General features: G+C 39.0%; 1 protein-coding gene across 1 annotated transcript in view; it reads right to left on the reverse strand.

Moving 5' to 3' along the window:
• Nucleotides 1-4,419: 4,419 nt before the first annotated feature.
• Nucleotides 4,420-27,807, reverse strand: part of LOC129062469 (C4b-binding protein alpha chain-like) — a 78,212-nt gene continuing 54,824 nt past the window's right edge. Inside the window, exons 11-12 of the mRNA XM_054563493.1 lie at nucleotides 5,329-5,504; nucleotides 4,420-4,802 (exon numbers count right to left, since the gene is read on the reverse strand). Coding sequence (XP_054419468.1) covers nucleotides 4,641-4,802; nucleotides 5,329-5,504 — 338 coding nt within the window. The 3' untranslated portion in view covers nucleotides 4,420-4,640. The remainder of the gene's footprint in view (nucleotides 4,803-5,328; nucleotides 5,505-27,807) is intronic.

A 27,807-nucleotide genomic window follows, 5' to 3' on the forward strand; every position in this document is an offset into this window, starting at 1 on the left:
AGATGGCTGCTGCAGTATGGCAGATGAGTCAGCAGCAGGATCCAGCTGGCTACTCTCTCAGTTCTCTCCCCAAAGCCTCCTTCCTCAGTCTCCTCGGGCATCTCTAGCCCACTCTGCCCCCACCTTTGCCAGAAACCAGGGTAAGTGGCAGTTAGGTTGAGCTAAAGCTGGTTCTTCTGTCTGTCCAAGATTATAAGGCTCCTCTCTCACTATTTTTCAGTTTTTTGTTCCAGGCGATTTCTTCACAATTTAGTTGTAATTCCAGTTTGGTCCTGGGAGGAGGTCAATGTGACTTTTCCTCACTCCTCTGCCATCTTGATTCTCCTATTCACTGTTTTTTATAAAATAACCTATAAGATCAATTCCAATTTTCATTTTAATATTTTTTAATAAAAGAAATCAGTTCCTTTTTCAGAACTATGTTTTATTTTATCAACCAAGTGGAAATATATAATCATTGTATTTCCCATTTTTTCCTTGACTAAAAATAAATCCAAACAAAATTACTATATAAGTCTAAATTTTAATGCATTTGCTGTTATTTTTCAGGAATTTCTCCTCTGTAGATATTACTCCAAACAATTCTTGAGTGGTTTTATTTTGCATTTTTACTTTAGCAACCCTAAGTTATACAGGCTGCCCCAGTTCTCAATGTATTGCTTTTTTGATAGAAATTCACTGTTTGTTACAGCTCTATGATAATGTACTGAATTCTTTTAAGAATTTCTTTTTTTACTTTTATTATTTTAATTTTTTATTATTATTCTATTACAGTTGTCCCAATTTTCCCCCTTTGCCCTCTTCCACCCAGCCCACCTCCTGTTTCCACAGTCAATTCCCACATTGTTGTCTGTTCCATGGATCATCCATACATGCTTCTTGAGAAGCCCTTTCCCCTCTTTCCACCATTATTCCCCCCCTTCCTCCCCTCTGGTCACTGTCAATCTGTTCCATGTTTCTATGACTCTGGTTCTATTTTGCTTGTTAGTTTATTTTGTTCATTAGATTCCTCTTCTAGGTGATATCATATGGTATTTGTCTTTTGCCTACTGGCTTATTTCACTTAGCATAATATTCTCCAGTTTCATCCATGCTGTTGCAAAAGGTAGGAATTCTTTCTTTCTCTCTGCTGCATAGTATTCCAACACAGTGGAATAAGTATTTCTTTTTTAATAGTAAGTATGTAAAGATTTCTGAATAGATGGTGCTAGAGAAACATTGAAGGAAGAAGGAACTCTCCTACAGTTTCCTGCTGCTTCTAGTGCCCCAGCCATGTGCTCAGAAGGCACAGTCCCATGGAAACAGGACAGTCCTGAACTGGCCTGGCCATCACCTTCCTGTGGTTCTCCTGAGAGGGGGTGCTATTCCAGGCTTCTCCCCACACTGGCACTCCATCAACATGCCTGTACACCTGGCTACTAGCTGCCACTTGCTTGCATGCCATCTCTGCCTTGAAAGCTTGCCATGGGGGTCTGCACATCTGTGCACCTGGCCACCATCTGTGTTCACCTCACAGACGCAGAACGACCCAGTGCCCTAGACCAGCTTCAGGCCCATGTGCACAGTCACCAGCTGCAGCTCACTTATGCTCTGCCTGCACTGTGGAGGGTTGGTTGCTGCAGACCAGCTCTGGTCCAGGCAACTGGTGGACTTCTCCGGCATCTAGTGGGTTGCGATTACACCTTTTCCAATGAGGTTTAAACTCCAGCCTTGGAAAGGAGCCCCCTTTGGAGTTTGTCCTTCTTGGAGCACTTTCCTCTGCCCTGCGGTACCATATAAAGTGTTCTTATACTATATAGTTTCTCTTTTATCACAGTCTAATCATTCTTTATGTTACTCTTCCACTGTATAAATCATTGCATGGTTTCTATCTTCTGATTGGACCCAAGGTGGTACCTGCACATCAGGTATTTTGATGTACATTAAAAATAGATGCAATTTAAAACTTGTAATACTTGAGCTCCTACTTGATTAAGACTAGATGATGATTACAGTTTAAAGAAATTACTTTTCAGAAATAAATTTCTTAAATTACATTAATCCATTCAGAGTACTTAGATATATTTTGAATACAGAAGAATTTGTTATGTTTTTAAATCTGCAAATAGGCTTATAATCAGTATCAGTTGATAATTTGCCTAAAATTATTAAAAACATAGATTAGGGCATTTTAGAAAATAACATGTCCCCATTTTAGCTCCCATAAACACAAAATGGCAATATGGTTTACCAATTCCACTCTACATGTAGATGTTAAACTTAAAATTACTTTTATGTTTTCTGTAGCAAGAGAATATTTGGCATCTTGTGGTATTCATAAAATGAATTAAACTTTAGCACCAAATAAACATTTCATATCACTTTATACATTTTTTACTCTCGGTACTATTATTCAGCACCACTGTGGACAAAATTCTATGAGGAAATATTAGTCATAAAGGAAGGCAAAACATTTCACTTAAACCAAGGAGATGAACACAAATGTCTTCTAGGAATATGAGCAATTGTTTCAGAAAATAATGAAAGCTCTCTATGTTAAAAGTGAAAAAGTAACATGGTGGTAGAAAAGAGTGAAGGAGTGAATGGAGAAAATAGAATCCAAGAGAATAGAGAAGCAGTAATCTCCTCAATGCACAGTAGAAATTCAAATTCTAAATAAGCAGACAGAAGCCCAGAGACCTTTCTCTAGAAAAACTGGATAGAAACTGAAAAGACACTAATAAACATTAATATTTGAAGAATCCACATCCAAACAGGACACCTGAAAACTCAGTAACTCAAATCAGGACAACAGTTATGTTCCACAATCTCTCCAGAGGCAGTCAGGACAATTGGACTTCTGGGAGCAACAACAATGGCCGCTTCAGTAATTCTCCCTCTTTAGGCCACCCTCTCTTCCTTGTCTTACTGACCCACTCAAGCACAGGCCTTTATGGAACCACTTCCCATGGAAATTAGTTCCCCATAAATCTTGTCTCAGGGGAAACTCAAAATAAAAGACAAACAAATGGAATTCCTAGCTGCAGGAACAGGTAATGACTTTTAAGGCCCTATGAATAGAAACTGTCCGTTTTAAAGTGGATTTCTCTAATGGTTCAAGCCCCTCTGTGATATCTGTAATTCAATGAAACACTGCTATACAGCATAGCCTCGTTGAAGTATACATATAGTAATTAAACCAAAGAAGCCAATGTTCCCCCTAGAGTTCTGTAGACAAAAGAGAGGAGACAACCAAGGAATCTGAGATATGAATGAGACAGAGAGAGAGAGATTTCAGAAGAAGCAAAGTTGGAGGAAGTGGTGAGTGGAAGGAACAAAGCTTCCAAAATACCACAAGATATAAAGGTGATTGGTACAGGGTTTCTCCTTGTGTATGGGAAAATACTCAAGACGTTTTACTTTTCTATTAAAGAAAAAGAAGACAGATCAGATGAAGGACTTGGGAATGCACAGGTGGCAGCCACGTCGGTTTCGCGTTCATCAGCGTTTCAGAGTTTGTCCTCCTGGGATGAAATAAGTGGGTCAGGCACAATCATAAATGTCCTTTATACAAGGCAATAGTCGAGAAGTAGCCTTAGCGAGCCACGGATCAAGTGCATGGAGTTTAGAAAATGGAATAACTCCCTTCAAATGGGAGAGAATGGACAAGGCTTTTGGAGTATGTTGACATTTAATATAAGAACCGAGGGCCTGAGTGACTTGCACATGCGGAAAAGTGGAGTAAATGTGTAGGGTAGGTGGAGGCGGTCTGGCTCCCTCACCCAGATGCATGGGTAACTGGAGGGAGCAGCTCCTCACAACCTTGAAGGAGTCAGATTAAGCAGTCTTGCCACAGCCTTGGGCCCCTGTCTCACACCCTTGGGCCTCAGGTGCAATAAACTGCCCTGTAGCCTTGAGGAGGCTTGCATGTGCTGCTCATGGTAGTTACTTCACTTTCTGGCCTGTAGCCTGCTTTGTTCAAGGCTAGTATTTTAAGGGGGAGCAGCTTTGGATGAGGTGGGGAGTCGGGGCACCGACTTAGACACGGGCTTGTGGCCTATGTGACTCCCTCCACACGGGCTGTGGCCTAGGTAAGGTGTGGACATGGGCTTTGTGGCCTGTGCGATCTCCCCGGACACGGGCTCGTGACCTGTGTGACCCTCCCGAATGAAGGCACGTCAAGCACCCGCAAGGCTCCACGCACCTTCTCCCGTCTACCTGAGCCCCGAGTGGACCTGCCCAGCCTAAAGAGGCTGCAACACAAAAGGCAATCGGGGAAATGTCACTGATGTGAAGCCAAACCCCCATTCAGGATCCATACGATAAAATTAATGTATTACCCTTCTGTAATGGGTTTGTTTATGGACCTTATTTCATCAAGTCCTAATAATCACAAAGACAAAATTGCATTCGAAAACTAAATTTTAATGGAAAAACATGCCATTAGTGTCCAAAAAAAGCAAAAATATGAGCCACAAGGTAATCAATAATTCTATAATCTGAAAGCACGAGCAAAACATTAGCAAATTATCCTTTCTAGATATTTATTACAATGAATTTTGGTACCAACGGGAGGGTAGAATTGCTAAACCAAAGCAATCCATGTTGAATTGAAGTCAGCAGGCACTTTTTTCTCCCTCTTCTGGGAAAAATTACACTGACTAGAGACTGGATTTCCTTGCCTTCTCTCTCTGTAGTTCCAGGATTTCAATTTCTAGGGACAATTTATACAATTCCAGGGCCATTTTCACATCCTCTGGCCTCTGGAGACACTGCATGAGTTTTCTGCCTGCTACAACGTGATCACAGCCTTGAGGGACCACCTAAAAGAGAGATAGCTGGTGAGTGTGCTTGAGAGGCTTCTCTTCAGATCACGCAATGACAGGACTGCAGGAGCAGATCCCAGACCAACCCCAGGTGTGATGGGCGAGCCGGAAACCAGAAAACACTCAGCCCCGCCATAGTCGTCCCCAGAGGGATTGCAACCTGTTCTGAGAGGCCTTCCCAGAAGGCCTCTGTGGGACAGAGCTATTTCGGCCAACCATCCAGAAACAGAATACAGTGTATTACATAGTCTAGAAAAGGAAAGTTAGGTGTCAGTGCTCCCAGGTCTCTGACAACGTCCTCTCCATAAGGGGCTTGGTTTTTCCTGTTCTCCAGTGACTGCAGGACAACTTGCCCCCTAACTGACCAGAGCACTTCCAGGGAAAACAGGAGAGCTCTTTAAATGACTCAGAAGTCAACCCTGGAAAGTCAGATCTCGCCTTTGCTGGCTGGCACTGTGCTTTGAGGGGGGCACCATTTTTACCGTTTGACAGCACAGGGACTTCCTTGAACTGTTCCACTTACCCACTCACACTTGACCACCTCTGGATACCAGGTACGATTCTCTGAGCAGGTGATACTTTTGGAACCAACTACACCATAGCCGGAATCACACTGGATGGCAACATTTTCAGATTCAACAAACTGTTCCTTATCCACAGAAACCTTTCCATGTTCAATCTCTGGTTTTGGACACAGAGCTACAATGAAAGCACAGTTAAGTTATCTGTAAATTTCAGAAAAAAAGACATGATAATAGGCTAGGGAATATTAAATGAACCACATGTAGGTGCTTCTAATTGATTTATATTTTTTTTATATAGCAACGATATTAGTGCCCATTTTTATTGAGGATTGGCTCGTATCGGTTTTCGGGGCTAAGCACTTTATGTGATTTTCTCATTTAAGTCTCTTCTTACTCTTCTGTATGATGTGAGCACTGTTATTATTGCCATTTATCCAGGAGGAAAATGGGATATAGAAGGGTTAAGAAACTTATTCAAGACATAACATCTTTAAATAACATGACAGGGTATTAAAAATTACATGACCTCAGATCCTCAGCTGTCAATGCAATGATTTCTCATACTGTGATCTCTGCAAGACACTAGGGGTTAAGTTTCTCCCTTCTTGCCTATTATTCTCCTGTGTGCAAAGACGACAATGGCGGCAAATAATTCCTGGAGTTGTTATGGGCAAAGTTGTTGATATTAACCCTGTGAGCATGTAAAAATCAGACCCGATCTTGACTGTTCCTGCCCGACAACAACGAGTTGGCTACTGGGAGTCCCCCACCACGCGCCTCCGTCCTGGGCAGGTGGTGCCCTGTGTGAGGCTCAGATGAAGTACCCGGCACTCCCCAGTACTTGGAATTAGCCAGTGAGAGTCCGCATTCATGCCAGGGCAAGTTTCCGTGAAGATTTTGCTACAGGCCACAGTGACACTAAGGGAATTTACAACCTGCGGACAGTTTCCAGGAACATACAAGCAACGGGGAATCGGGGCTGCCTCAAGGAGGCTGAATTTTGTAACTGGGAGAAAGAAGTAGGGGAGATTCACGTCTCAGTATGCCCCTTGTACTCTTTTGCTTTGGGTACCATCTAAATATAGTAATTATTTAAAATAAATCAAATCAAATGTTTCCGTTCTGCCTTCGGCTAGAAAGAAACTTTATTGCCAATCCCTTCATGACAGTTCCACCCTCTGAGCCATGGGCTGGAGTTACCTTTACATTGAGGAGCTGGAGCTGACCAGCGTGAATTACTGCAGGAAAGTGTGGCCTCTCCAACCAGAGTGTATCCGTCGTCACATTCATATGTGACCTCCTTCTTTCGGAACAGAAATGAACTTTGTTCAAAATGTCCATGGTCAATTTCAGGAGGATTATTGCAGTCTTGATGTAAGACAAAAAATGAGAGAGGTTGAGCTTATAGAATGTAAGAAACAACACATTCCAGAATCTGTGTGGTTTGTAGGAGCCTTCGTCCTGTCATCTTCTCTGCTCACAGGGTCACTTAGCCAAAGGCAAGTCCTGTGCTGCCCTGCTGCAAGCCTCAGGCTGAAGAACTGTGGAAAGGATTGAGTGGAGTTTCAAGCACTTAGGGTTTGCTTCATTTAATTGATAAATTCATCAATCTTTACACTGTTTAAGGACCATTTTGGCATGAAGGTTGGATTCAACCCAAAGTCATACTATACTGATAGTGTGCACTCCATCTATTTCAGGCTAATTGCTGAGATGTGCATCTGTGAGGAACTATTTACGATGCTAAATACATGCACAATCTCTGAATCATTGCCTCCAATCAAAACGGTTCATCTATCCCCACAAAGAAAATGCTTACTGCGTTGTACAATGTTTTAGAAAAGAGGTCATAGAATGATTTAAAATGCTTACTTGCACATATGAATAAGAGACACAAAACATGTATAAACGACCCATGGACAATGACAATGAGGAGGATGATTGAATGCGGGGGCAGGAGGGTAGCAGGGGAGAGTAATGGTGGAAAACGGGGACAGTTGTAATTGAACAAGAATAAAACAATGTTAATAAAATCAATAAATAATCAATAATAGATACAACATGGTGCACAGTACCTTTCTGAAAAGAAACACTGTCAGCATCCTCAAACACTGCATAAGAAATTTAAATAAAGCAGGTTATTAGAAATGTCAGATTAAATATTACACTGATGGACTACAATAGTTTTAAGTTCTGTCATAAGATGCCCCTTAGAAGCATGGAAAACATACCACGACGCAGTAAGTGAAACTGAAATGCTGGACTTGCCATGGCAGGGGGTAGAAGAAGGAATTAAATAACAGAGGAGTGAGCATCCCGAAGTGGATATACTGTATAAGCTGGAAAATATCACCAGATGATTCTGTTACATGGAAAGACCTGAGGAATACATGTACCAAGGTTGTAAGGAATTCCCCAACAAGACACCATTATCAAAGGCAAGAGCAGAAAATAGGAAGGCCTTTAAAGAACAAGTTTCACTCTTAGCAACAGCCGTCAGAGAACTACTCATTTATTTTACAAGTTAAGTAAATGCAATCATCATAATGATTGGTAAGGTAGAGAGACAACCTATGCAGCCAACAAAGATACTACTCAATTTGTACCATCAAAAGAAATTGAGGGTGGATAATCAGGAGACTGATGGCCTTGGCCCAATGAAAGGTACAAACAAGCCCTTGCTCAGTTTCTGGACATGTGCCAGTTGTCAGGTCTGGAGATCACTGGCTAAAGAAAAAGACAGCTCCCAGAAGTAAAGATCCTACCAGACCTCAGTAAGTATGCACAGTAATGAGTTCCCAGTCTTCCAAGAGGACCTATGTCTATTTACATAGGAACTGTGCACTGGTGAAAAGTGCACAATAAATGGAGGATTACCAAATATAGAACCTGGGTTGACAGTGATACCTGTAACCAACATAGTTCCTCTATTAGACCACTTGGTGGTCATTTCCATTATCTTTGAAAATATAATCAGAATCAACAAAATTGGTTGTTAATGCAACCCCCATATTGATCTTTGGCCTGTAGGGTAAGAACTGTCATACCAAAAAAGGCCAAATAGAAGCCATATGTATGACCCACACTCCTACCCCTTAAGGCAAAGGAGGTAATTCTTTAAAAATATCATGTACTGTGGAGGTGGGGGGAATTAGTGCTACTCATAAAGAACTAAAGATGCAAAAGTGGCTTTTCCCATTATATATCTTTATATTTCCCTTGTCTGTCTATTATAAAAATTAGAATTCTGGACAATTATAGTAGACTATTGAAAATTCAACATTTTAGGCCCTGTTGTGGCCACTGTACTAAATGTGGTATCTTTGCTAAAGCAGATTAATGTCTTCAGATCAGTGAGGCCACTGATCTAGCAAAGGCATTCTTTTTCATCCCTATCCCCCAAAAAAGTTCAGAAACAGTTTGAATACACATGAAAGGGTCAAAATCATATATTTGCACTTTTACCCGTACCTATGAAACTCACTTGCCCCTCTCATGTGAGAGTCTGAAGTTTTCATGAGCGTCTGCCATCCACAGAATATCACATTGATCCAGTCCACCAATGACATCATGTCAGTCCTACCTAATAAGCCAGAAGTAAGTGGCATTATGATGTTCTGGAGTATAGAAGGTAAAGAAGGAAGCAAGTTGAGAAAAGCAAGTTCAAATAGATTTTGGCAAGTCTTGTTTTTCAGTTTAAGACATATAGGAAGGGAAAGAAACAGAATAAATACCAAGAAATTTAAAAGGCTAGCTGATCTACTACATGTGGCCTATTTTCACTGATTCAAGAAAACAGGAATAAACAATGTGGGGAAAGGGAGAAATCTGAACTGGAGGAAGTGCTTTTGAGTAAATTTATCCATTCCGAGAATCATGAAGAGTACACAAATTCTTTTATGTAATTCAAAACCCTTCCTTAATAATCTCCATTACTTTGTTATGAAGAAACTTCTAAATAACATAATTCCATCAGCTCTCATTCTCATCACATGCTTCTATTTCAGGACTCCAGGTGCCATCTGCTTGGCAGGAAGCTTCACCAATTTGTCTCCCATGACATGCGTAAGAAATCATGTCTCCATTGAAATAGGCACAGCTACTGGCCAAAGCACTTTTTCTCTGGTGAGTGATTTTGCCATCCTTCAGCTCTGGTTTTGGGCAACATACCTCTAAAAAATAAAACATGACACTAATAGTAAAATCATCCTGAGAAGGCTCCTATGGCTGACAATCTCATTGCCACCTTTGAAAGAGCTCACCACAGCAGAGAGGTTGGGGAAACACTGTGGTACAAGAGATGCTTTGAGTCCTCACTCTTTGTCTCTGACTTGCTAAAGCAGTCCAGCCCAGTCATATTCCTCCAACTAAATAGTTTCATAGATGTCTCCAAAATAAGAAGTTGGATTAAACCTTCCAACTTTTCATTTTCAAAAAATTTTCAAAAGCAATGGCAACATTTATGTTCTCTTGGCTTCATTAGGGCTAAAACCAAGCAATGATAGTTTCAGAATTGTATATTTCTAGAAATAAAAATTTAAAAACATCTATCAACCCATGGTTATTTAGAAGTCCTCCTCCCAGCCTTTCTTATGGAGTCTTTAACCTTTACTATCACTATCTTACATTAACCTTTCTTCCATAGGCTAATTAATCCATCTAACCAAATATGTCACCCACATTCCCACACCAGTACCTGTGCTCATATACTATATCCTACCTAGAATGACACTCTTTTGCTCTGCTAGCTATTCAAGTCCCATTTGCTTTGTGAATGTTTTCTTTTCTTAGTGGCCCAGCAAATAGTCATTGTTTATTTCTCAGCTTCTACAGCAGTGAGTAGGAAGAGATTATAAATTTATCCAACTGTTTATTGAAATCTTACTATAACCTGGACACTACATATATGAGGTCTGTCCAGAAGGTATCCAGCCATGTGATATGAAAAATAGAGACATTCACTGAGGAAGATACAAGAAACATTGTACATGGGACAATGACACCTCAGTCCCCTTCAAAGTAGGCACCTTGGGGCCTCACACATTTCTCCCAGTCACTATCAGCTGCCCTGTTGTATTTTCCTGAATCTCATCAACTGTCTGAAATCTCTTCTCTTTTAAAGGTGATTTCAGTTTTGGGAAAAGCCAGAAGTCACAGGGCACCAAATCTGGGCTGTAGGGGAGCTGAGTCACCTGGGTGATTTGATGTTTTGCCAAAAAAGATTCTACATGAGATGTGATACATGAGCAGCCATGTTGTCATGTTTACATAATCTAGGCATTTCATCTGTTACCTCATTCAATCATTATAACTCTCCTAAGAGGTACACATTATCATTTTCCCAACTTTTTATAGCAGAAAACAGATTCTTGGAGAGCTTAAGTTTTTTGGTCCATCCAAGTGAGGCAGCTACTGAGTAGCAGAGACAGAACTAAGACCTGCCTTGCTCAAAAGTCCATGTTGTCTATGGCTTCACTTTACACACTACTAATTATTTAACAGCTGATTTATACTATCCATATGCACATTTTACTCCTGAGTGCAGGCAATATGTCTCAAGTATCTTTGTATCTTTGCTCTTAAAATAAATTGAAGGTCCAAAATAAATGTCCACTGTATACAAGTCTAAAGTTCACAAATGGAATTTTCTAAGCCTCAGATCAAACACATCATTAGAAAATGCCTTCTTATGAATGAACCCAATAAATATTTATGTAAATTGGCCCTGTAAGTCTATTCAGCACACATTGAGGCACGTTTTTGCAATACTGTAAGGAAAATAAGGCATAGCTGTATGAATAGCAAAACCACAGTATGAATCAGTTTATAACAATGTGTCCAAAGACAAGAAATATCAACAAGATAGATATAAACAAAGAAAAAGAAAACTGAGGGAGAAAGGATAAAATAACATTTCTTAGAGAGGAGTGGAAGTATAAATTAAGATTTGAATAAAAATTGCTTTGATGGATGAGACATAAGCAAGCATTTTGTCATGGAATGCTGATTTGAGCAGAGACTTAAAGGCAGCAGAAAATTGTTATTAAAGAATGGAAGAGAGACAAGCCTAGAAACTGGAGTGAGACAGATTTGGGCATATCCTATACTCCACATGGTCCAGAGAAATGGAAAAAGAGGGGATAAATACAAAGGAACCTGAAGGAATCACAAATCCCTGTGATGCGTTAGGCATAATCTACCTTCACTGCATCATAAAGAAAAAGGAGGCCTGGAAAGTCAAGGTAACGGTACTAGGGGAAGATGATGAGAGTGCTTTGGAAGCATGGTAGATTTAGCCATTTCAATTTCCAAGAGAGGAGAATTGCTCGGAATATGTGAGTTCTTTCACCTACCTTTAAAATATCCATTATTATGATGTTAAAAAATCTGAAGTAATATACTTTGTAACCCACTTTGAAAAACAATTCTGAAGTCACCCTGTGATTTTAAGAAAGTTTATAAGACTCAAAGAGCATGGAATCATTCTGGGACCCTAGAAGTTAATCTTGACAAAGGATGACAGGCGACATCGGGGGCTCCACATTTCATCCTCTTGGCATATAATTCTTATATCATAAAAGCTGGGAAAATATTCAATATCATTTGAATAGGAAACATAGTCTCCATTGAAATAAACACAGCTATTGGTGAAATCTCTTTGAGTGATTTTGTCATTCTGTGTAAAATGTACTACATTAAGTGCTCTGATAGATGATATAAGAGATATGTAAGTATTTTTAAAATATTCTTAGAAATTCTTTCTTTTAAAGAAGAAATTATATTATTATGTGAATAAGAAATGTTACTTTTGTTGGCATATTTCCATTTATAAATGAAAACAGTTGCTCATGTCTGCATTTATAACCAGCACTACCCTAAAAGGACATGCAGGACCTTGCAAACTCTTTCAGTGCTCATTTATTGGGGACAATTATTCCCCAATATTCAATATAATACCTTACACTTATATAAAGTTTTTAGTTTATACAGTACTTTGTAATTTTACTTTAATAAATTCACTCATTTCTAATAACAAAATTTAATTTTCTGGGCTGCAAAAGTGTTCTACTCAATCATGAATGCAATAGGAAAATAATTAACCCTATAAAAGAATTAATTATTTGAAATTTAGGAGCAACATTTTAAATATAATACATTAATATAAAAACTAAAAGAAGAAAAAGATAAAAGTTTTTGTGGCTAGATCAGCTTCTCAATGATGTGTAACATTTTGCTTTCTAAGTATTATAATTATAGCCTATACCAGAAATACTAAAATTATTTAAGTACATTTCTTAATAAAATACTTCTTTACACTTCTCCAAAACTGTACTGAATTATTGACATTTGATTATATTTACTAGTTTTTAATCAGAAATTCTTTCCCATAGCTTGGTTTAAACACATCCCTCTTCCCTATCCTGTCTGTACTCACCACACAGGACAGGTAGGCTTTGCAGTAGAGACAGGACTCCAAGGAGGCACAATGCTGGGGAAATTCTTTGTAATTCGGGAGGCATGGTGAAGAGTCTCAGAGACACAGTGCTGGGGCTCAGTGTTCTCAGCTGTCTTGATCAAGCTGAAGTAGAGGTTCTAAGTCACTAGTAAAATGATTCCTGACAAGGAACTAAATTTTGGCTATGCCACAACTTTGAATCATTAACGGGGAGGGGCAGACTGAGAAGATTATGTAATGGATCGGACCGGACAAGGACAATGCAATAAAGCTCCAAGTCTTGCGGACAATGATATAACCTTAACATGAGCTCTCTCTGGGATCATAAATCCAAGAATTCTTATTGCTAAAGGGAAAACTTGTTGGCTTGTTGCCTGCATCATTTATCTTTAAGTAACAACAACAACAAAAAAAACTAGGAAAATCATTTGTCTTTGACTAAACAAGAATAACCTAGGAAAACTGTGAGTGGCAGTTTCTTCAGGGATCGGGGGGCGGGGGTGTCCTGAGGAATGTCCTCTGCCATCTCCCAGGGGTGTCAGGTCTTCATTCACTAGTGTGAACTCCTAGCACGAAGGAAGGATAAAGAAGGCCTAGAGTTAAATTTTCTTCCCAAATATTCACAGCCTAATTGGAATAGAGAAAGCATGTTAATCTTCAATTGTGAAAAGACAAAAATACAGTCCAAACAATTATTTCCCTAATACCTAAGTTTTCTTGAGTATCTATGACACCAAATTAACCAACTTTGGGATTACACTAGTTGAAGAGTAAAAGGGAAATTTCGGAGAGTGGTGTTTCAAGCACAAATAAAGCATGCAATGAAAATTAAATGGTAGAAGATTAAGTATTATAAATGGACGAAGGATCATACAACTTCAAGAGATCCTCAGTGGTACTGAATCAAAGTAAAGAACCTTCTAGCCCAGCATTATATCTCTGACAAAAGCACTAAATGATAAGTGGTAGAATGCATGTTTCCTAACCCCCAAGACTTGGTTTATTATTAACTATCTGAATTAGGATTGACCCATTAATAATTATCTAGGTTCTTCATTTGTTATTTCTTTTAGTCTCTGCAAGCGGCACAAGTAAAGTTACCAACCTGGATTTCATGTTTTCCCCCTTGGGCAAGCTATGGATATTTGTTGCCTGAAGATACATAGATATTCATCCATAGTGGATGGTAAACACTGAAAAATGTCTGAAAGTGACCTTCATTGCCCTGCTAAATTGTGATGAGCACACTATGAGGCCTTCAACAACCAAATAACTGAGCTCTCAAAAATAAAGAGGAACATTCCTCAGAAGAAAATAAGTGGAATTCTCTGTAATATTGATGACAGAACAATTAAATTTCAACCCTACTAGGGGAAAAAAAAGGAAATAAACCCAACATGAGGTTGTTTTAATTTATAAAGAGGAACTAAAATAAAGGCTGACTCTATCAGTTTAAAAAAATAATTTAAATAGTTTAATAGAAGGTTCTTTTCTAGAGAACAGCTTCTGCTTATTTGTCATTTTCCAAACTTTTACAAAAATCATAGCACTTAATTTCTTAAAGCAAAACTCTAACATAGGTATTATAGCCATATTTTATAAAAGAGAAAACTGATTCAGAAAGACTGAGAATATTTCCCAAGAACTTACTCATCAGTAACCACAACAGATTTTGAACACAAGTCTAATTCAAATCCCAAGCCCTTTCTACTATGCCAAATTAATCTTCATTTAATGGAATAAGACCACAAAATTTTCTTGTGAAATATCCTGAACTTTCGATTTAGGACACCAAGTCCGTAAATCATCTACTTCTACTATCCTGGAAAACCCCCAACAGCCTGCTCTTTTAGGAGATCACATCCTTATATAATTTGCCAAGAATTAGCCCTGTGGCTTAGCAACAAAACTCAGTAACTCAGGCCTCAGCCTCCACATATATTTAAAAAGTGTTTGGGACTAGAGTGGGCTCTATTTTTTCAGTTCATAGGTTCAAAGTTTGTACAGTAATGGCAATAGAAGTGAAGTAAATAGTATTTATTATCTTAAATAAAGGGTAAGAAGGGCAGGAGCAGTGTTAAAATCTTAAGGGATGAAATCCTATTCCTACGGTCTAACTTACCATGCAAAGATCACATCAACACCTAATGAATGAACACAATACATGAATGAATAAGAACTTGCTATTTGCTTTAGTCTGCCAAGAAGCAGTGCTTGAGACCAGGATTCGAGTACATAAAATTTACCTGTGATGTAATTCTGAAATGCACCATTAAAAGAATGGGGATGTAAAAATGGAAGGGAGGGGAATTAATGAAGCTTGCATTGGTGAGCTGATTACCTCTGTAAGCAACTGAAGCTAACTCTCTTAGGGAACCTCAGGTAGAGAGTGTAGAACATACCTCAGACATATCTTACCTGTGGGACAAGAAAGCTGGCATTTTAATCTACCAATGTCCATTATGGTACCATGTCTCAGGGAGGCCATCAAACCACTTGATTCTTCATCACAGAGGATACAGTGATTTGTTTTTGTCAATAGCAGATTCTTGTCTGGGTTTAGAGTTACCATCCCTGTGGCCAGGCTTCTGTCAGCCAAGCCCTCTGTGGACTTACTGAATGCATCATTCCCTGTCATGGTATGATACTTGTGATGAAGAAATCCATTTAACAATGGAAAAAATAAGTCAATGGACTGATGCTTCTGAGATTCACTAGCCCTACCTTGTATCCCTTCCCACAGAAGCAGCTGACCTAATAAAGGAGTGAAATAGTCTACTGAATGCTCCGTCAGTGGAGAAAGAATATCTTATGAATTTTATATATTGACCTACCGGACAAAGTACATCTTCTGAAATATCAGCCGGTAGCCAGAGCTACCCTGAGGGGTCAGACTAGTGAGACCAAGGATAAACATCATATAAAGACAGAGATGCCAAAGGAGTCTCAGCTATTCTAGCCCCCAGCTAATTAACTCTTCCCCGTTCAGGTACCATACACTTGAATAAGCAAAGCAAACTTTCAAAGGCTCTCAGTCTTTGAATCACCCTAACTGATAGTGAGTGAAGCAAAGTTGTTCCCACAGAGTCCTTCCCACATTGCAACTTTATAAACAAAATAAATATTATCATTTAAGCCACTAAGTGTAAGGTAGTTTATTATACAGCAACAGATAACATTACAGTGTTTTCTTCACTAACAGCAAAAAAATGTTTTCTATCACCTCAGTAGACGCAGAAAGAACAGTTGATAAAACTCAACACTCATCTATGATAAAAAAATAAAATAAAATAATAGAAACTTCTTAGCAAATTAGGAATAGAAGGGACTATCCTTAATTTGATTGAGTTTCTACAAAAAAAACCTACAATAGCATCCTAAGTAGTGGTGACATATTAAAAAGTTTTCCTCCTGAGATCAGTAATGAGACAAGTACAACTACTATCACCACTGCCATTTGACATTGAACTGCAGGTCCTTTACATGAAAATATGATATAAATTATGAGATAGATAGATTATAGGTTGACAGATAGCAGGAGAAGTAAAGAGGAGGGCAAATGTATTACTCATAGGTGACTTAATTAAGAACTTAGAAAATCCAGAGATAAGTCACTGAATACAAAGTCAATAATCAAAACAATTTTATTCTATATACTGTTAATAAATTTATTCTAAAAGACATTTTATAAAGATTTAATTTGAAATTCTAGGTGCCTAGGTACAAATCTAATGAAAGATGTTTAAGAGCTCTTCATTGAAAGCTAAAAAAATAAATAAAAATCTAAATAAATATATTTGAGCAAAAAAGAAAAAGGACTCATTGACACAGACAACAGTGTGGTGATTGCAGGGGGGAGTGAAACAGGTGGGAGTGGAAGAGGGTGTAAAGGGGATAAATTGTAATGGAAAAAATGCAATAAAAGGAAAATAAATAAAATAAATAAACATAGGAAAATACCATACTTATGAATTGGTAAATGTTGTACATATGTCAATCACTCCCAAACTGACCTATAGATATAATGCATTCTATAAAAATTTAAGTAGCATTTTGACAGAAATTGACAAGCTGATTCCAAAATTCACGTGCAATATAAAGTCTCAAAGTTGTAAAAGAAGTTACTAAGAGATGAAAGAGGAAATGGGGGAGGAATAAGAGGAGAAGAAGAACTAAACTGGAGAAACTGCACTGCCAACTATCAAGACTTATTATAAGCCTACAATAAATAAGACATTGTGATATTTGAGTAAAGTATAAAGGGTTAACAATTGAGATTCAAGAAACAAACCCCAAATATATATGGTCGATTGATTTATGACAAAGTGACACTATAGAGCAATGATGGGAAGAAGGGTCTTCTCAATAAAAGTTGTCAGGTCAATTGAATATCTGTCTGGAAAAAAATAAATTTCGGTTCTCCACTTAACATAATAATTTCAGGTAGATCATAGATCTGTAAAAATAAAACCATAAATCTGAAAGCAAGCATGGACAAGTATAATTGTGACTTTGGGGTAGGCTTTTTTTTTTTTTACTACAGGTTTATTTTTAAAGGCACATAGACAATAAACAAGATTAACATTTAATCAGATCCTTTCTCCAAATACTATCCATCCTAGATGTGTCTTAAGTTCCACTCTCTAAACATTTTTAATTCAATAATCATAGTCTTCATCTGAGTCCATTACTTTTCTTCTGTTGAATTTAACTGTTTTTTTGTCTGTTGGCTTTCTTTTTCAAGAATTTCTACTAACTTTGATCTGATGCTTTGTTGCCCATATCCTGGCTTCTGAATGAGGTAATTCTCTACTGCTTTAGTTTTTTCCAGTCTTTACAGCCTGGGAAACTGATTGATCCAGAACTTTGCCTAAAATACTCTTTATTGTTTCTCTTTTACTTGCTTTGCTTCCTGTTGTGCTGAGTTGCCAGGATCCAAATAATTTTTTTTTATTTATTTTTTCAAATACATTTGTCTCTGCCTCCCCCCAACCACTTTCCCTTGCCCCCTCTCTTCTTCCCTCCCTCAGCTCTTCCCCGTTGTTTTTGTCCATGAGTCCTTGCTATATGTTCCTTGACTTTCCCCTTCCCTTCCCTTTCCCTGCCCCCCCCCCCTTCCCTCTTGTCTCTGCTGATTTCTTTTCCTTTCAGTGTTGCTGGTCTTATTTTCCTTGCATCTTTGTATTGTTGGTTAGGTTCTGCTTATAGGTGAGATCATATAGGATCCAAATAATTTAAATGTAGGCCTCACCAATGTGAACTAGATAGCTTTCACTTAGAACAGGGTTTGATAAACTTCTAAAGTCATAATGTAATGGAATATTTTAGAATACAAACAAACCGTAGGGAGTGAAAAGAATGCCCGTACTATGAAACCATATTTTAAGTGATAAGGAGAGTCTCTGGAAAATAAAATGTGCTTTGGTATTGGGGATATTGATGATTCAAATGGCACTCCATCCCTAACATGTTACTCTCCCTCCCTTTATGACATAGTCATATGTCATATGACTATGCTATGACTTGAGCATTTCATCTACAAGATTAGTGTTTAGTGTATGGCTCCCACCCTGGACAAGTAAGCTCAATCAGAGCAGATGTTTGTCTGTTTCTGACTGTACCCTCAGCACCTGCACACAGCAGATTCTTAGAGAATGTTTGTTGACTATATGGGTCAGAACAACCAAATTCTAGAAAACAATTCCGCTGCAACAGTAATCAGAGCAGGATAGATTTAAAAACTGAGGGTAGAGAGAGACCAGAGGATCTGAGGATTCTGCTCATAACAACACCTTCTTCCCAAACAAGGCTGACCTATGGTACAGGCCATGCACCGACTATCTGGGGGCCGCACATGGTGGCTTCATCTCCTCAGCCCCCACTCGACCTGAAGAGGGGTCAAGGCAAGCCTCAGAGCTGACCAGGAGGCTACTGGTATAGATTTCTGATTCAGAATACAAAAAAAGAAAAAAACAACCACTAATTGAAATAAAAACACTTGATAAGTTGTACTATCTTAAATTAGGAATTCGTGGTTATCAAAAGACCCTTATGGAAGTCTATGAAAGTAAAAAAGGTAAGCCAGAGAGCAAAAAATAGACTTTTGCAATACATTTCTCACAAAGGACTTTTTCCATACTGTGTTAAAAAAAACACTCCTACAAATAATTAGAACAAGGTAGACCATCTAACAGAATACTGGATAAAAGACTCGAATAGCACTTCACAATAAAAAGCTATCCAAATGGTCAATACACAAGCAAGTAGTTCAACATCACCAATTATGAGGACAGTGCAAAGTAAAAGCACAAGGTGATACCACTTTATACCCAACAGAATTTCCTCAAATAAATAAACCAACAAACTATAGAAAATATTGTAAATAATGCATATATTCTGGGAGTGAAGTACAATTTGGTACAACCCCTTCGAAAAACTGCTGAACACATACATAAATGCCTCTTATGACACAGCAATTCCATCTTTAGGTATTTGCTCAACAAAAATACACATGTTCAGCAAAAGACATGTGCAAAAATGTCCATAGCCAAAATAATTGAAAATAACTCAAATGGCCATTAACAGTGCAATAGACATGTAAATTGTGGTATATTCATAAGACAGTGGAATATTTATTACGAATGAAAATGAATGAACCTCTACTACACACAACATAAATGAATCTCATGAAAACAATGTTTATCAAAAAATCATGAATAGAATGCTTAACATATGTTTTCATTTCTACAAAGTTAAATGACTTAAAATCAGTTTGTGTTGTTAAAAGTGAGGATAGTGAAATTCTTTGCAAGAACCGAGTGGTGAGTTAGTAATTAACTGCAGAGAGCACCAAAAGGTTTCTGCACTTTTCATAATGTTCTTTTTCATACTCTGGTTTCTAGTTACAAAAGTGTGCTACTTGGAGAATCCAAGGAATTTTGTGCCTTTTTTTTTTTTTAGAATAAGAATAGGTAGGTTTTGAATACTGGGGTGTGGAGTAAATGCATTTAGGCAAAGATAATGAAAAAGATAAGGCAAAAATATAAACATGTTTTTAATTTTCTGGCTTACATTCTTTCTAAGGTACAAAAAATAGTTAATTGCAATATTTGTGGATTTATGTACCAGATGTGTGTGATATTCTACATGACACACTGACCAAGAGGATAACAGACAATCTGATATTGGTAAGTGATTATTTAACTTACCAAAGCAGTACTTTGAGTCACAAAAGTCTTGATTATCAGAAACTAAAGTTTCAGTAGCAAAAATCAGAATCCAGCTCTCAGCCCAGGCATTTATTACAATGAGCAGTGGTGCGTAAGGAACAGTAGAGCTTTTAAATGGAAATTCTGTATATTGATTTAAGCTCAAAAATAAAACCTTTCTTTCTCTTTGTAAGAAAATTTCTTAGTGGTATTCTTTAACTTAACTCTTTCTCATTCCAGGCAATCAAGAGCCCTGATTCATGGAGAACAAAATTCCATCAGGCAGCCAGTCCAAATGGAAACTATCACTAGTTTAAAGCTGCGGCCTCAGAACAATTCTCCCAGGAAGGGATCCCTCCACCCTGGGAGCTACGTAGGAGGTGGTGTAAACACAGAATCAGCCAACAAGATACTGAGTTGTTTTTTCAGAGAAAACAGGCCAAAACCAGAAGTCATGCACCAAAGCATGCACAGAGGAGAGAACCTTTACCTGCAGCTGCTCATGGAACCAAAATTTCACCCCACCCCTTCACATCACTCCACCCACCCCAACACACACACACACACACACACATCACACAAGCACAGATTCATGCACACAGGACAAAGGACCAGGACAAAGGACCAGGACATTGCCAGAACTTAAGTACCAGAACCCTTCAGAAACCAAGGATCCATTGTCCAGAAGGGTTCATTGCTAAAGTCCCTTGCCATAAATGGCCAAGTACTAAGGTCCTCTAATTAACCCCACCAAAGCTTCTGAATACCTGGTTGCCATAGACCTTTAGACACCCTTGTCCTTGTCCAGCGAGCAAGATGGATTTGAGGCACCATTAGGTACCTTCATGATAAATAAATCCTTTCTTACTCCAAACGCTGACATTCTGAGCTCTGGTTTTTGCAAGCACCAGGCACATGGACCTCAGGTTGGTAACACTAGGAAGCAGCCAAGCTCCACAAGCCTGCAGCACCCACACTGCCCAAGGTCAGCTGATGAGCTGGTACCCTGCATTCGCAGGCACACATGTTAGGGGAGCCAGGGACAAGGAAGAGGGCAGGTGCTGGGAGAGGGTTCTTGCGGGGTACAAGACATCTTCTTTATTCTAAACCCTGACCTACACAAACGCATATGTTTCGCCTGAAGGCAGAGCTGGGAGAGTCTGGACTGCCTTTCTGGGGGGCTAGCAGTGGTGTCCTCCCGTAAGAGACACTTGGTCTTAGGAGACTGTTAACACAGCTCTAGCGGCTATTTTTACGCCCTGTGGGCTTGAGAGGCACACGCTGCATTTGTGCCTACCTGAGAGCTCACAGGCTCCAGGGACCTCCTAAAAGTGATTTTTTTAAAAATTTATTTATTTATTTATTTATTTATTTATTTATTTAAAAAATACATTTGTCTCTGCCTCCCCCCAACCACTTTCCCTGGCCCCCTCCTTCTTTCTCTCCCTCAGCTCTTCCCCTTTGGTTTTGTCCATGAGTCTTTGCTATATGTTCCTTGACTTTCCCCTTCCCTTCCCTTTCCCCTGCCTACCCCTCCTTCCCTCTTGTCTCTATTGATTTCTTTTCCTTTCAGTGTTGCTGGTCTTATTTTCCTTGCATCTTTGTATTGCTGGTTAGGTTCCACTTATACGTGAGATCATATGGTATTTGTCTTTCACCCCCTGGCTTATTTCACTTAGCATAATGCTCTCCAGTTCCATCCATGCTGTCGCGAAGTTTAGTAGTTCTTTTTTTCTTTCTGCTGCATAGTATTCCATTGTGTATATGTACCATAATTTTTTGATCCAGTCATCTACTGATGGGCATTTAGGTTGCTTCCAACACTTGGCTATTGTAAATTGTGCTGCTATGAACGTTAGGGTGCATAGGTTTTTCTTTAAAAAGTGATTTTTTAAAAAGAGAGGTGGCACATTCTGAGAGACATTACTGGAAAAAGTATGATTGCCCAGAGGACTGGTGGATGAACAGAATATCAGGAAAGATTTTGCATCCTAGCAAATTTTCACATTCAGGCCAAACCCAGGTCTATTCTTGAAGAGCAACAAAACACAGCTGAAGCTGAAAAGATGCAGAGCAGCAAAGGAGACCCAGAGCACCTCTGCAAGAACAACTGAGGGGTAATTCCAATGACCAACCAGAAATGGAACAGACACACAGCCTTTATTAAATAAAATGTAGAGTGAGGGGTCAGGACATCTAGGTCCACAGGACTCTCAAGTCTAGAGGTCTTGGCTCCAGCCATACTCCAGGTAAACTTGTCTCTCTCAGCTCACCACAGTGCTTCAAAGTTGAAAGTGCTCATTGTGGTGAATTAGTTAGGCATCTTGACAATAGTCAGATCTCACTTTTGCTGGCTGGGACTGTCCTTTGAGGTGGCATCATATTTAGGGTTTGATAGCACAAGAATATTTTTGAATTGTGCTATTTGCCTACTCGCACTTGGTCATTTCTGGATACCAGGTTCTGTTCTCTGAGCAAGTGGCTTTGGGGACTGACCTCTAGTATTACAAGTAATTTGAACTAATTTTACTATTGCCATGATGGAAGGTGTATTTCAGGACAGTTCCAGGTTTAAAGTCTGTTTTATACAACTCATTTTTTGAAGAAACAAATGGTAAGTCAAGTGGAAGATCACCATCTCCTGAGGAGCATCAAGTTATCACTAAGAACACAGCACCTCCATGTTTCAACAGTAAGATTTTTAGAACAGGTACCAGATTTTCTTTTTATCATAACTCATATTATCCCACTATTCAAGAAACATAGTGAATAATTGGTAATACACATTGTTGATTGATGATGATAACAATAATGAAAAATGCAAAAAAATTATTCATCTTTTTCTGTATATATGATAATTTGTCATAAAATGGATGAATAGATCTAAATTTCATCATTCTATTAGATCTCCCACATCTGCCTACTCAGAAAATTGGCATCTATGCCATGCCATGTAATCCTACCTTATTGTTGAAGAAGAAACATATATTTTATTAATAACAGCATTGTGTAAGTTTAGTTGCTTCAGGGGTCAGGGATGAGAATAAGGCATTTCATTTGTGACCTTTTAGATTTTGAATAGATTGCCTACTCAAAAATAAAAATGTTTTTTAACAAAACATTACAAGGTAGAGATGCATTAAAACCTTGAAAAATAAAATCTGACTTCTACTTCCCTGGAAAGAATTAAATAAAGAATTTATTTATTTGAATTGCTCTTGCTACAAAAATTTTAAAAAGAAAACATTACTTCTGTGCTCCTTGGTTGTGGTTATCTGGAAAAAAAATTCTAAGATATCCTAAATTTACTTAAGAAATAATCCTTATATCTAAAGTGATACATAAAATTAATTTTCAGTGACATACAGGGTTTTCCTTTTTCCTCCAAAACCTGCCATAAAATGAGATAGTCTTCTATTAGCATTCATCCTTAATTATATTAATTGCCAACAGGTGCCCACTTCAGTCAAGTCAGTCTTCTCACTATTCTTCCCAAAGCTATCACTGCCCACCTTGGTGGGGAAAGTTTATGGCACCCCTCACACCATATGCAGCAGGTTAACTCTTTCACTGAGTAGAGGCCCAAGTCAGATTCTTACTTTTTAAAACTGATCACACCACTCCTTCAACCCCATCTCCTGCCACCTGCATACACACATACAACTGGTCCAATTGTAACAGTAGGGAATTGTAACAGGGGGGAATTATAACCCAACCCACCATTTCTTTTTTTACATTTTTACTGTAAGTGCTGACTCTGACTAATATGTAACTTGTAGAAAAACAGTATGTCTGTATAGGAATCCTAGGAACTAACTTCAAAAGATACAGACTCTGACCTTCAGGCATCCCAGTTCTGGGAGACTGCTGACCTTCAACCGTGGAACCAGGATGACATAAAGTTAGGGTTAAATAAAGCCAGGATGACTAAGCCAGGGTGATGCACACTGGACAATCGCTTGCCTTATCGGAATGGACTGTGCTTGTCTGTACGTAGAGGACTTTTCAACCACATCCTTTAATCTCTTTGTTCTGCTTACCCTCTCCCTCCTTATAGAAATCTCTGCCTGCATTCAGATGTGAAGGTGGGCTTTGAGACATAAAATCCCCCATCTTCCAGGTGGCCAATATCTGAACAAACCTCATTCCTTTATATTGGCATGTGCCTCTCAAGCATTGGCCTTCAAAGTGGCAAGCAGCAGGATCCGCGTTTGGTTGTAACATATGCCCTATTTATGACTTCAATTCTTCCCTAAAACTCAGTTGACTAATAGCTCATTTGTTTATAACAATTTGTGCTAAATTTATATCGAATAAGTCAGCCTAATATAAAAGTGTGAAGAAACAGAAATCTAAGTTTCTGAAGAATTCATACAGTCCTACTTCTCCATTGCAAGGTGTTCACCTGTACCAGTTTTCTGAGGTTAAAAGGTTTCCCAGGACTCAGGACTTTCAGTACTAAAACTAGGTCAGTCCTAGAAGAACTGGTGGTTAGCTACCCTGTGTCAGGTTCCCCCTTTCTGTACTCGCTAGAACCCCTCTCCCCCTACCATTTACCTCTAAGCCAGAAGGAACTATGGCAAAGCTCCTTGCACATAATGAAAACCAGAAAACTCAAAGCTCAAATAAACTTTAGAAGTATTGAAATCTTCCCAAGGAAAAAAGTCTTAAGTTGTGTGAACAAAAAAGGGGGATTCTGTGGAAAGTAACCTCACAGGATAATGTGACAAATTTCTAACTGGGCAGGTCATAGTAAATAGAAATGCCCCAGGCATATAACTACTTTAGTAAATGACTTCTCTTTGCTTTAAGAGAGCCCTTGTTTCTATGCATCTAGGTTAACATGCCTTTGAAATAAACTATAACCACCCCCAAGAAAGTACATAATCCTGTTAACTATCCTATAACTTAATCTTCACCTTGCATTTTTCACCTCCACGCAATTTCTCTTACTTTCCCTCCTTAATCCAAATCCATAAAAGAAGCTGCAACATCAAATTACAACTAAACTACAAAACAACTATCATTTGCAATCACCAGAAATCTGGCTGAATAGAAGTCCAACAACTAGGGATTTAAAGAAGAGAACACATCGAGACTGGTATGAGGTACAGAGGTATGCAGCTGGCTGGTCACACACCCACAAGTGGTCATTAAAAATTGGGAGGGATATCTCGGCTGCACATGTCCCCGCTGAAAAGCAAGATGTCCCATTTCCACTGTTCAGCCCAGGGTTTCAGTGCCAGGAAGAGAAGACCCCCATAAATTCTGGCTGTAAAAACCAGCCTGAATTGAGGCTGAAGGAGATGGAAGAGGAGACCTGGGCAGTTTCTCTTAAAGAGCCCACACACAGACTTAATCAGACTCACCTGTTCGGAGCTCTGTTGCTGGGAAAGCAGCTTGAAAGGCACCCAGAAAAATACAGGGAGGAACTGGATTGTCTAGCATCAGGGTGAGAGCTGGAGGGGCAGCTTTCTTTCAGAGAGAAGTGCTGGCAGAAGGCATTGTCCTTGTTATGAGCCCTCCCCACATCGAGCTATCTCTGACACTCCATCAACTTGGCTCACAGTGTTTGCCCCGCCCTGGTGATTCCTTGATACCTTGCCCAACCCATTTTTAAGTCTCATCCAAGGGGTTTTCCATGACTTTTCCAGATGAATGGCCTGTCTTGGCATGTGCTTCAGATTTTCATAAAAATTTCTCAAGCAAGCAGCATCTGGACTCAGCATGCTCCGCACCTCCTACTGAATGGCCCCAGGCCTACTAAATCGCACTGGCAGCAGCCGGCCTTGGTTCAGAGCCTGGCCTTGCCTGCTCACATCCAAGCGCAGCACAAGTAGCAACCATCTGTAGATTGCTTTGTAGCTCATGGTGGGTGGCTCCAGGAAGAACGCAGGCTGCAGCTGATTTTGCCCTCTACCTCCAGGGTGGCCCCAGAGCCAGTGCACTCAGTGGACAGCTTCAGACCACATCAAAGCACCACTACTCAACCACCTCCACAAGCAACACATTCAAGGGGCAGACTCAGCAGGCTCCAGAGCACCGCTGAAGTAAATCCTGCTCTCTGGGGTGGGCCCCCACACAGCTGATCCTCCAAGATGGTTGGAGATCGGTGGTTGGTGGCTGCAGCCAGTCTTTGCTGCTGATTGGCCTGAAGGTAAATCCCTCCCACTGACATGCCAACAGTAATCAAAGCTTAACTACAAGAGGAGACTGTGCACCGTCCACATGCGGGTGCACCTCGAATACACAGCTTTGGTGATTAGAGAGACTGTGTTACTGGACCCTACAGAACACCTACTACACTAGGCCACTCTACCAAGCCTGGGAGACATAGCAATTCTACCTAATACATAAAAACAAACACAGGGAAGCTGCCAAAATGAGGAGAGAAAGAAACATGTCCCAAATGAAAGAACAGACTAAAACACCAGAAAAGAACTAAGCAAAATGGAGACAAGAAATCTACTAGAACCATAGTTCAAACCACTGCTCAATAAACTTAATGAGAGCTTCAAAAGCGTAATAAAGGACCAGTCAAAATGAAGAATACACTAAATAAAATTAAGAAAGATTTACATGGAATCAACAATAGAGCAGATGAAACCAAGAATCATATCAGTGATTTGAAATATAAAGAAACAAAAACACCAAATGAGAACAGCAAAAAAAAATGAATAAATAAAAATAAAAATAAATGGGGTTAGTGTAAGGAGCCTCTGGGAACCAACATTCACATCATAGGGGTGCCAGAAGAAGAGAGAGAATAAGAAGTTGAAAAACTATGTGAAAAAATGACAGAAAACTTCCCTAACTTGGTGAAGGAAATAGACATATAAATCAGGAAGCATAGAGTCCCAAACAAGATGAACCCGAACAGGCTGACACAAAGACACATCATAAATAAAAAGCAAAAGGTAAAAGGCAAAGAGAGAATCTTTAAATCAGCAAGAGAAAAGCAGCTGGTAACCTACAAGGGAGCTCCCATAAAACTGTCCGCTGATTTCTCAACAGAAAATCTGTAGGCCAGAATGGATTGACAAGAAATATTCAAAATGATGAAAAGAAAGGAGCTACAACCAAGATTATACTACTCAGCAAAGCTATCATTTAGAATCAGAAGACAGTTAAAGAGTTACCCCAACAAGGAAAAGTTAAAGGAATTAATCATCACCAAACCAGTATTATATGAAATGGTAAAGGGTCTTCATTTGGAAGAAGGAGGAGGAGGAGGAGGAGGGGAAAGAGGAGGAGGGGAAAGAGGAGGAGGGGAAGAAGAAGAAAAAATGAACAAAAAATGGTAATAAACACTTATCTATTAACAATTGAATCTAAAAAATAAAGTAAATAAGCAAAAAAAACAGAAACTCATAGATACAGAGAACATTTTGATGGTTGCTATATGGGAGTGGGGTGGGGGAATGAATGAAAGAAGCGAGGGGGGTTACAAAATACAAATTGACTCTTACAGAATAGTCATGGGGGTGTAAAGTACAGCATAGGGAATATGATTAATAATATTCTAATAACTATTTAAGATGTCAGATGGGTGTGAGATTTATTGGGATGACCACCTTGTAAGTTATGCAATGTCTAATCACTAGAGTGTACACCTGAAACTATAATAATGTATGTCAACTTTAATTGAAAAATTAAAAAATTATTCAAGAACAAGAGAAGCTGCAAAACTGTTATTCTTCAGAACATTTAGATCTTGTTCCCTGGCATGTGTTGTTAGCTTGGCTCAAATAAACTTTTATAATGATTCTCTACGAATCTGAATGTTTCTTACATCAACAGTTGTAGCAAATCAA

The sequence above is a fragment of the Pteronotus mesoamericanus genome, unplaced genomic scaffold (assembly GCF_021234165.1).
Source record: "Pteronotus mesoamericanus isolate MK-2021 breed Mesoamerican mustached bat unplaced genomic scaffold, CSHL_Meso_final scaffold_705, whole genome shotgun sequence".
Taxonomy (NCBI): domain Eukaryota; kingdom Metazoa; phylum Chordata; class Mammalia; order Chiroptera; family Mormoopidae; genus Pteronotus; species Pteronotus mesoamericanus.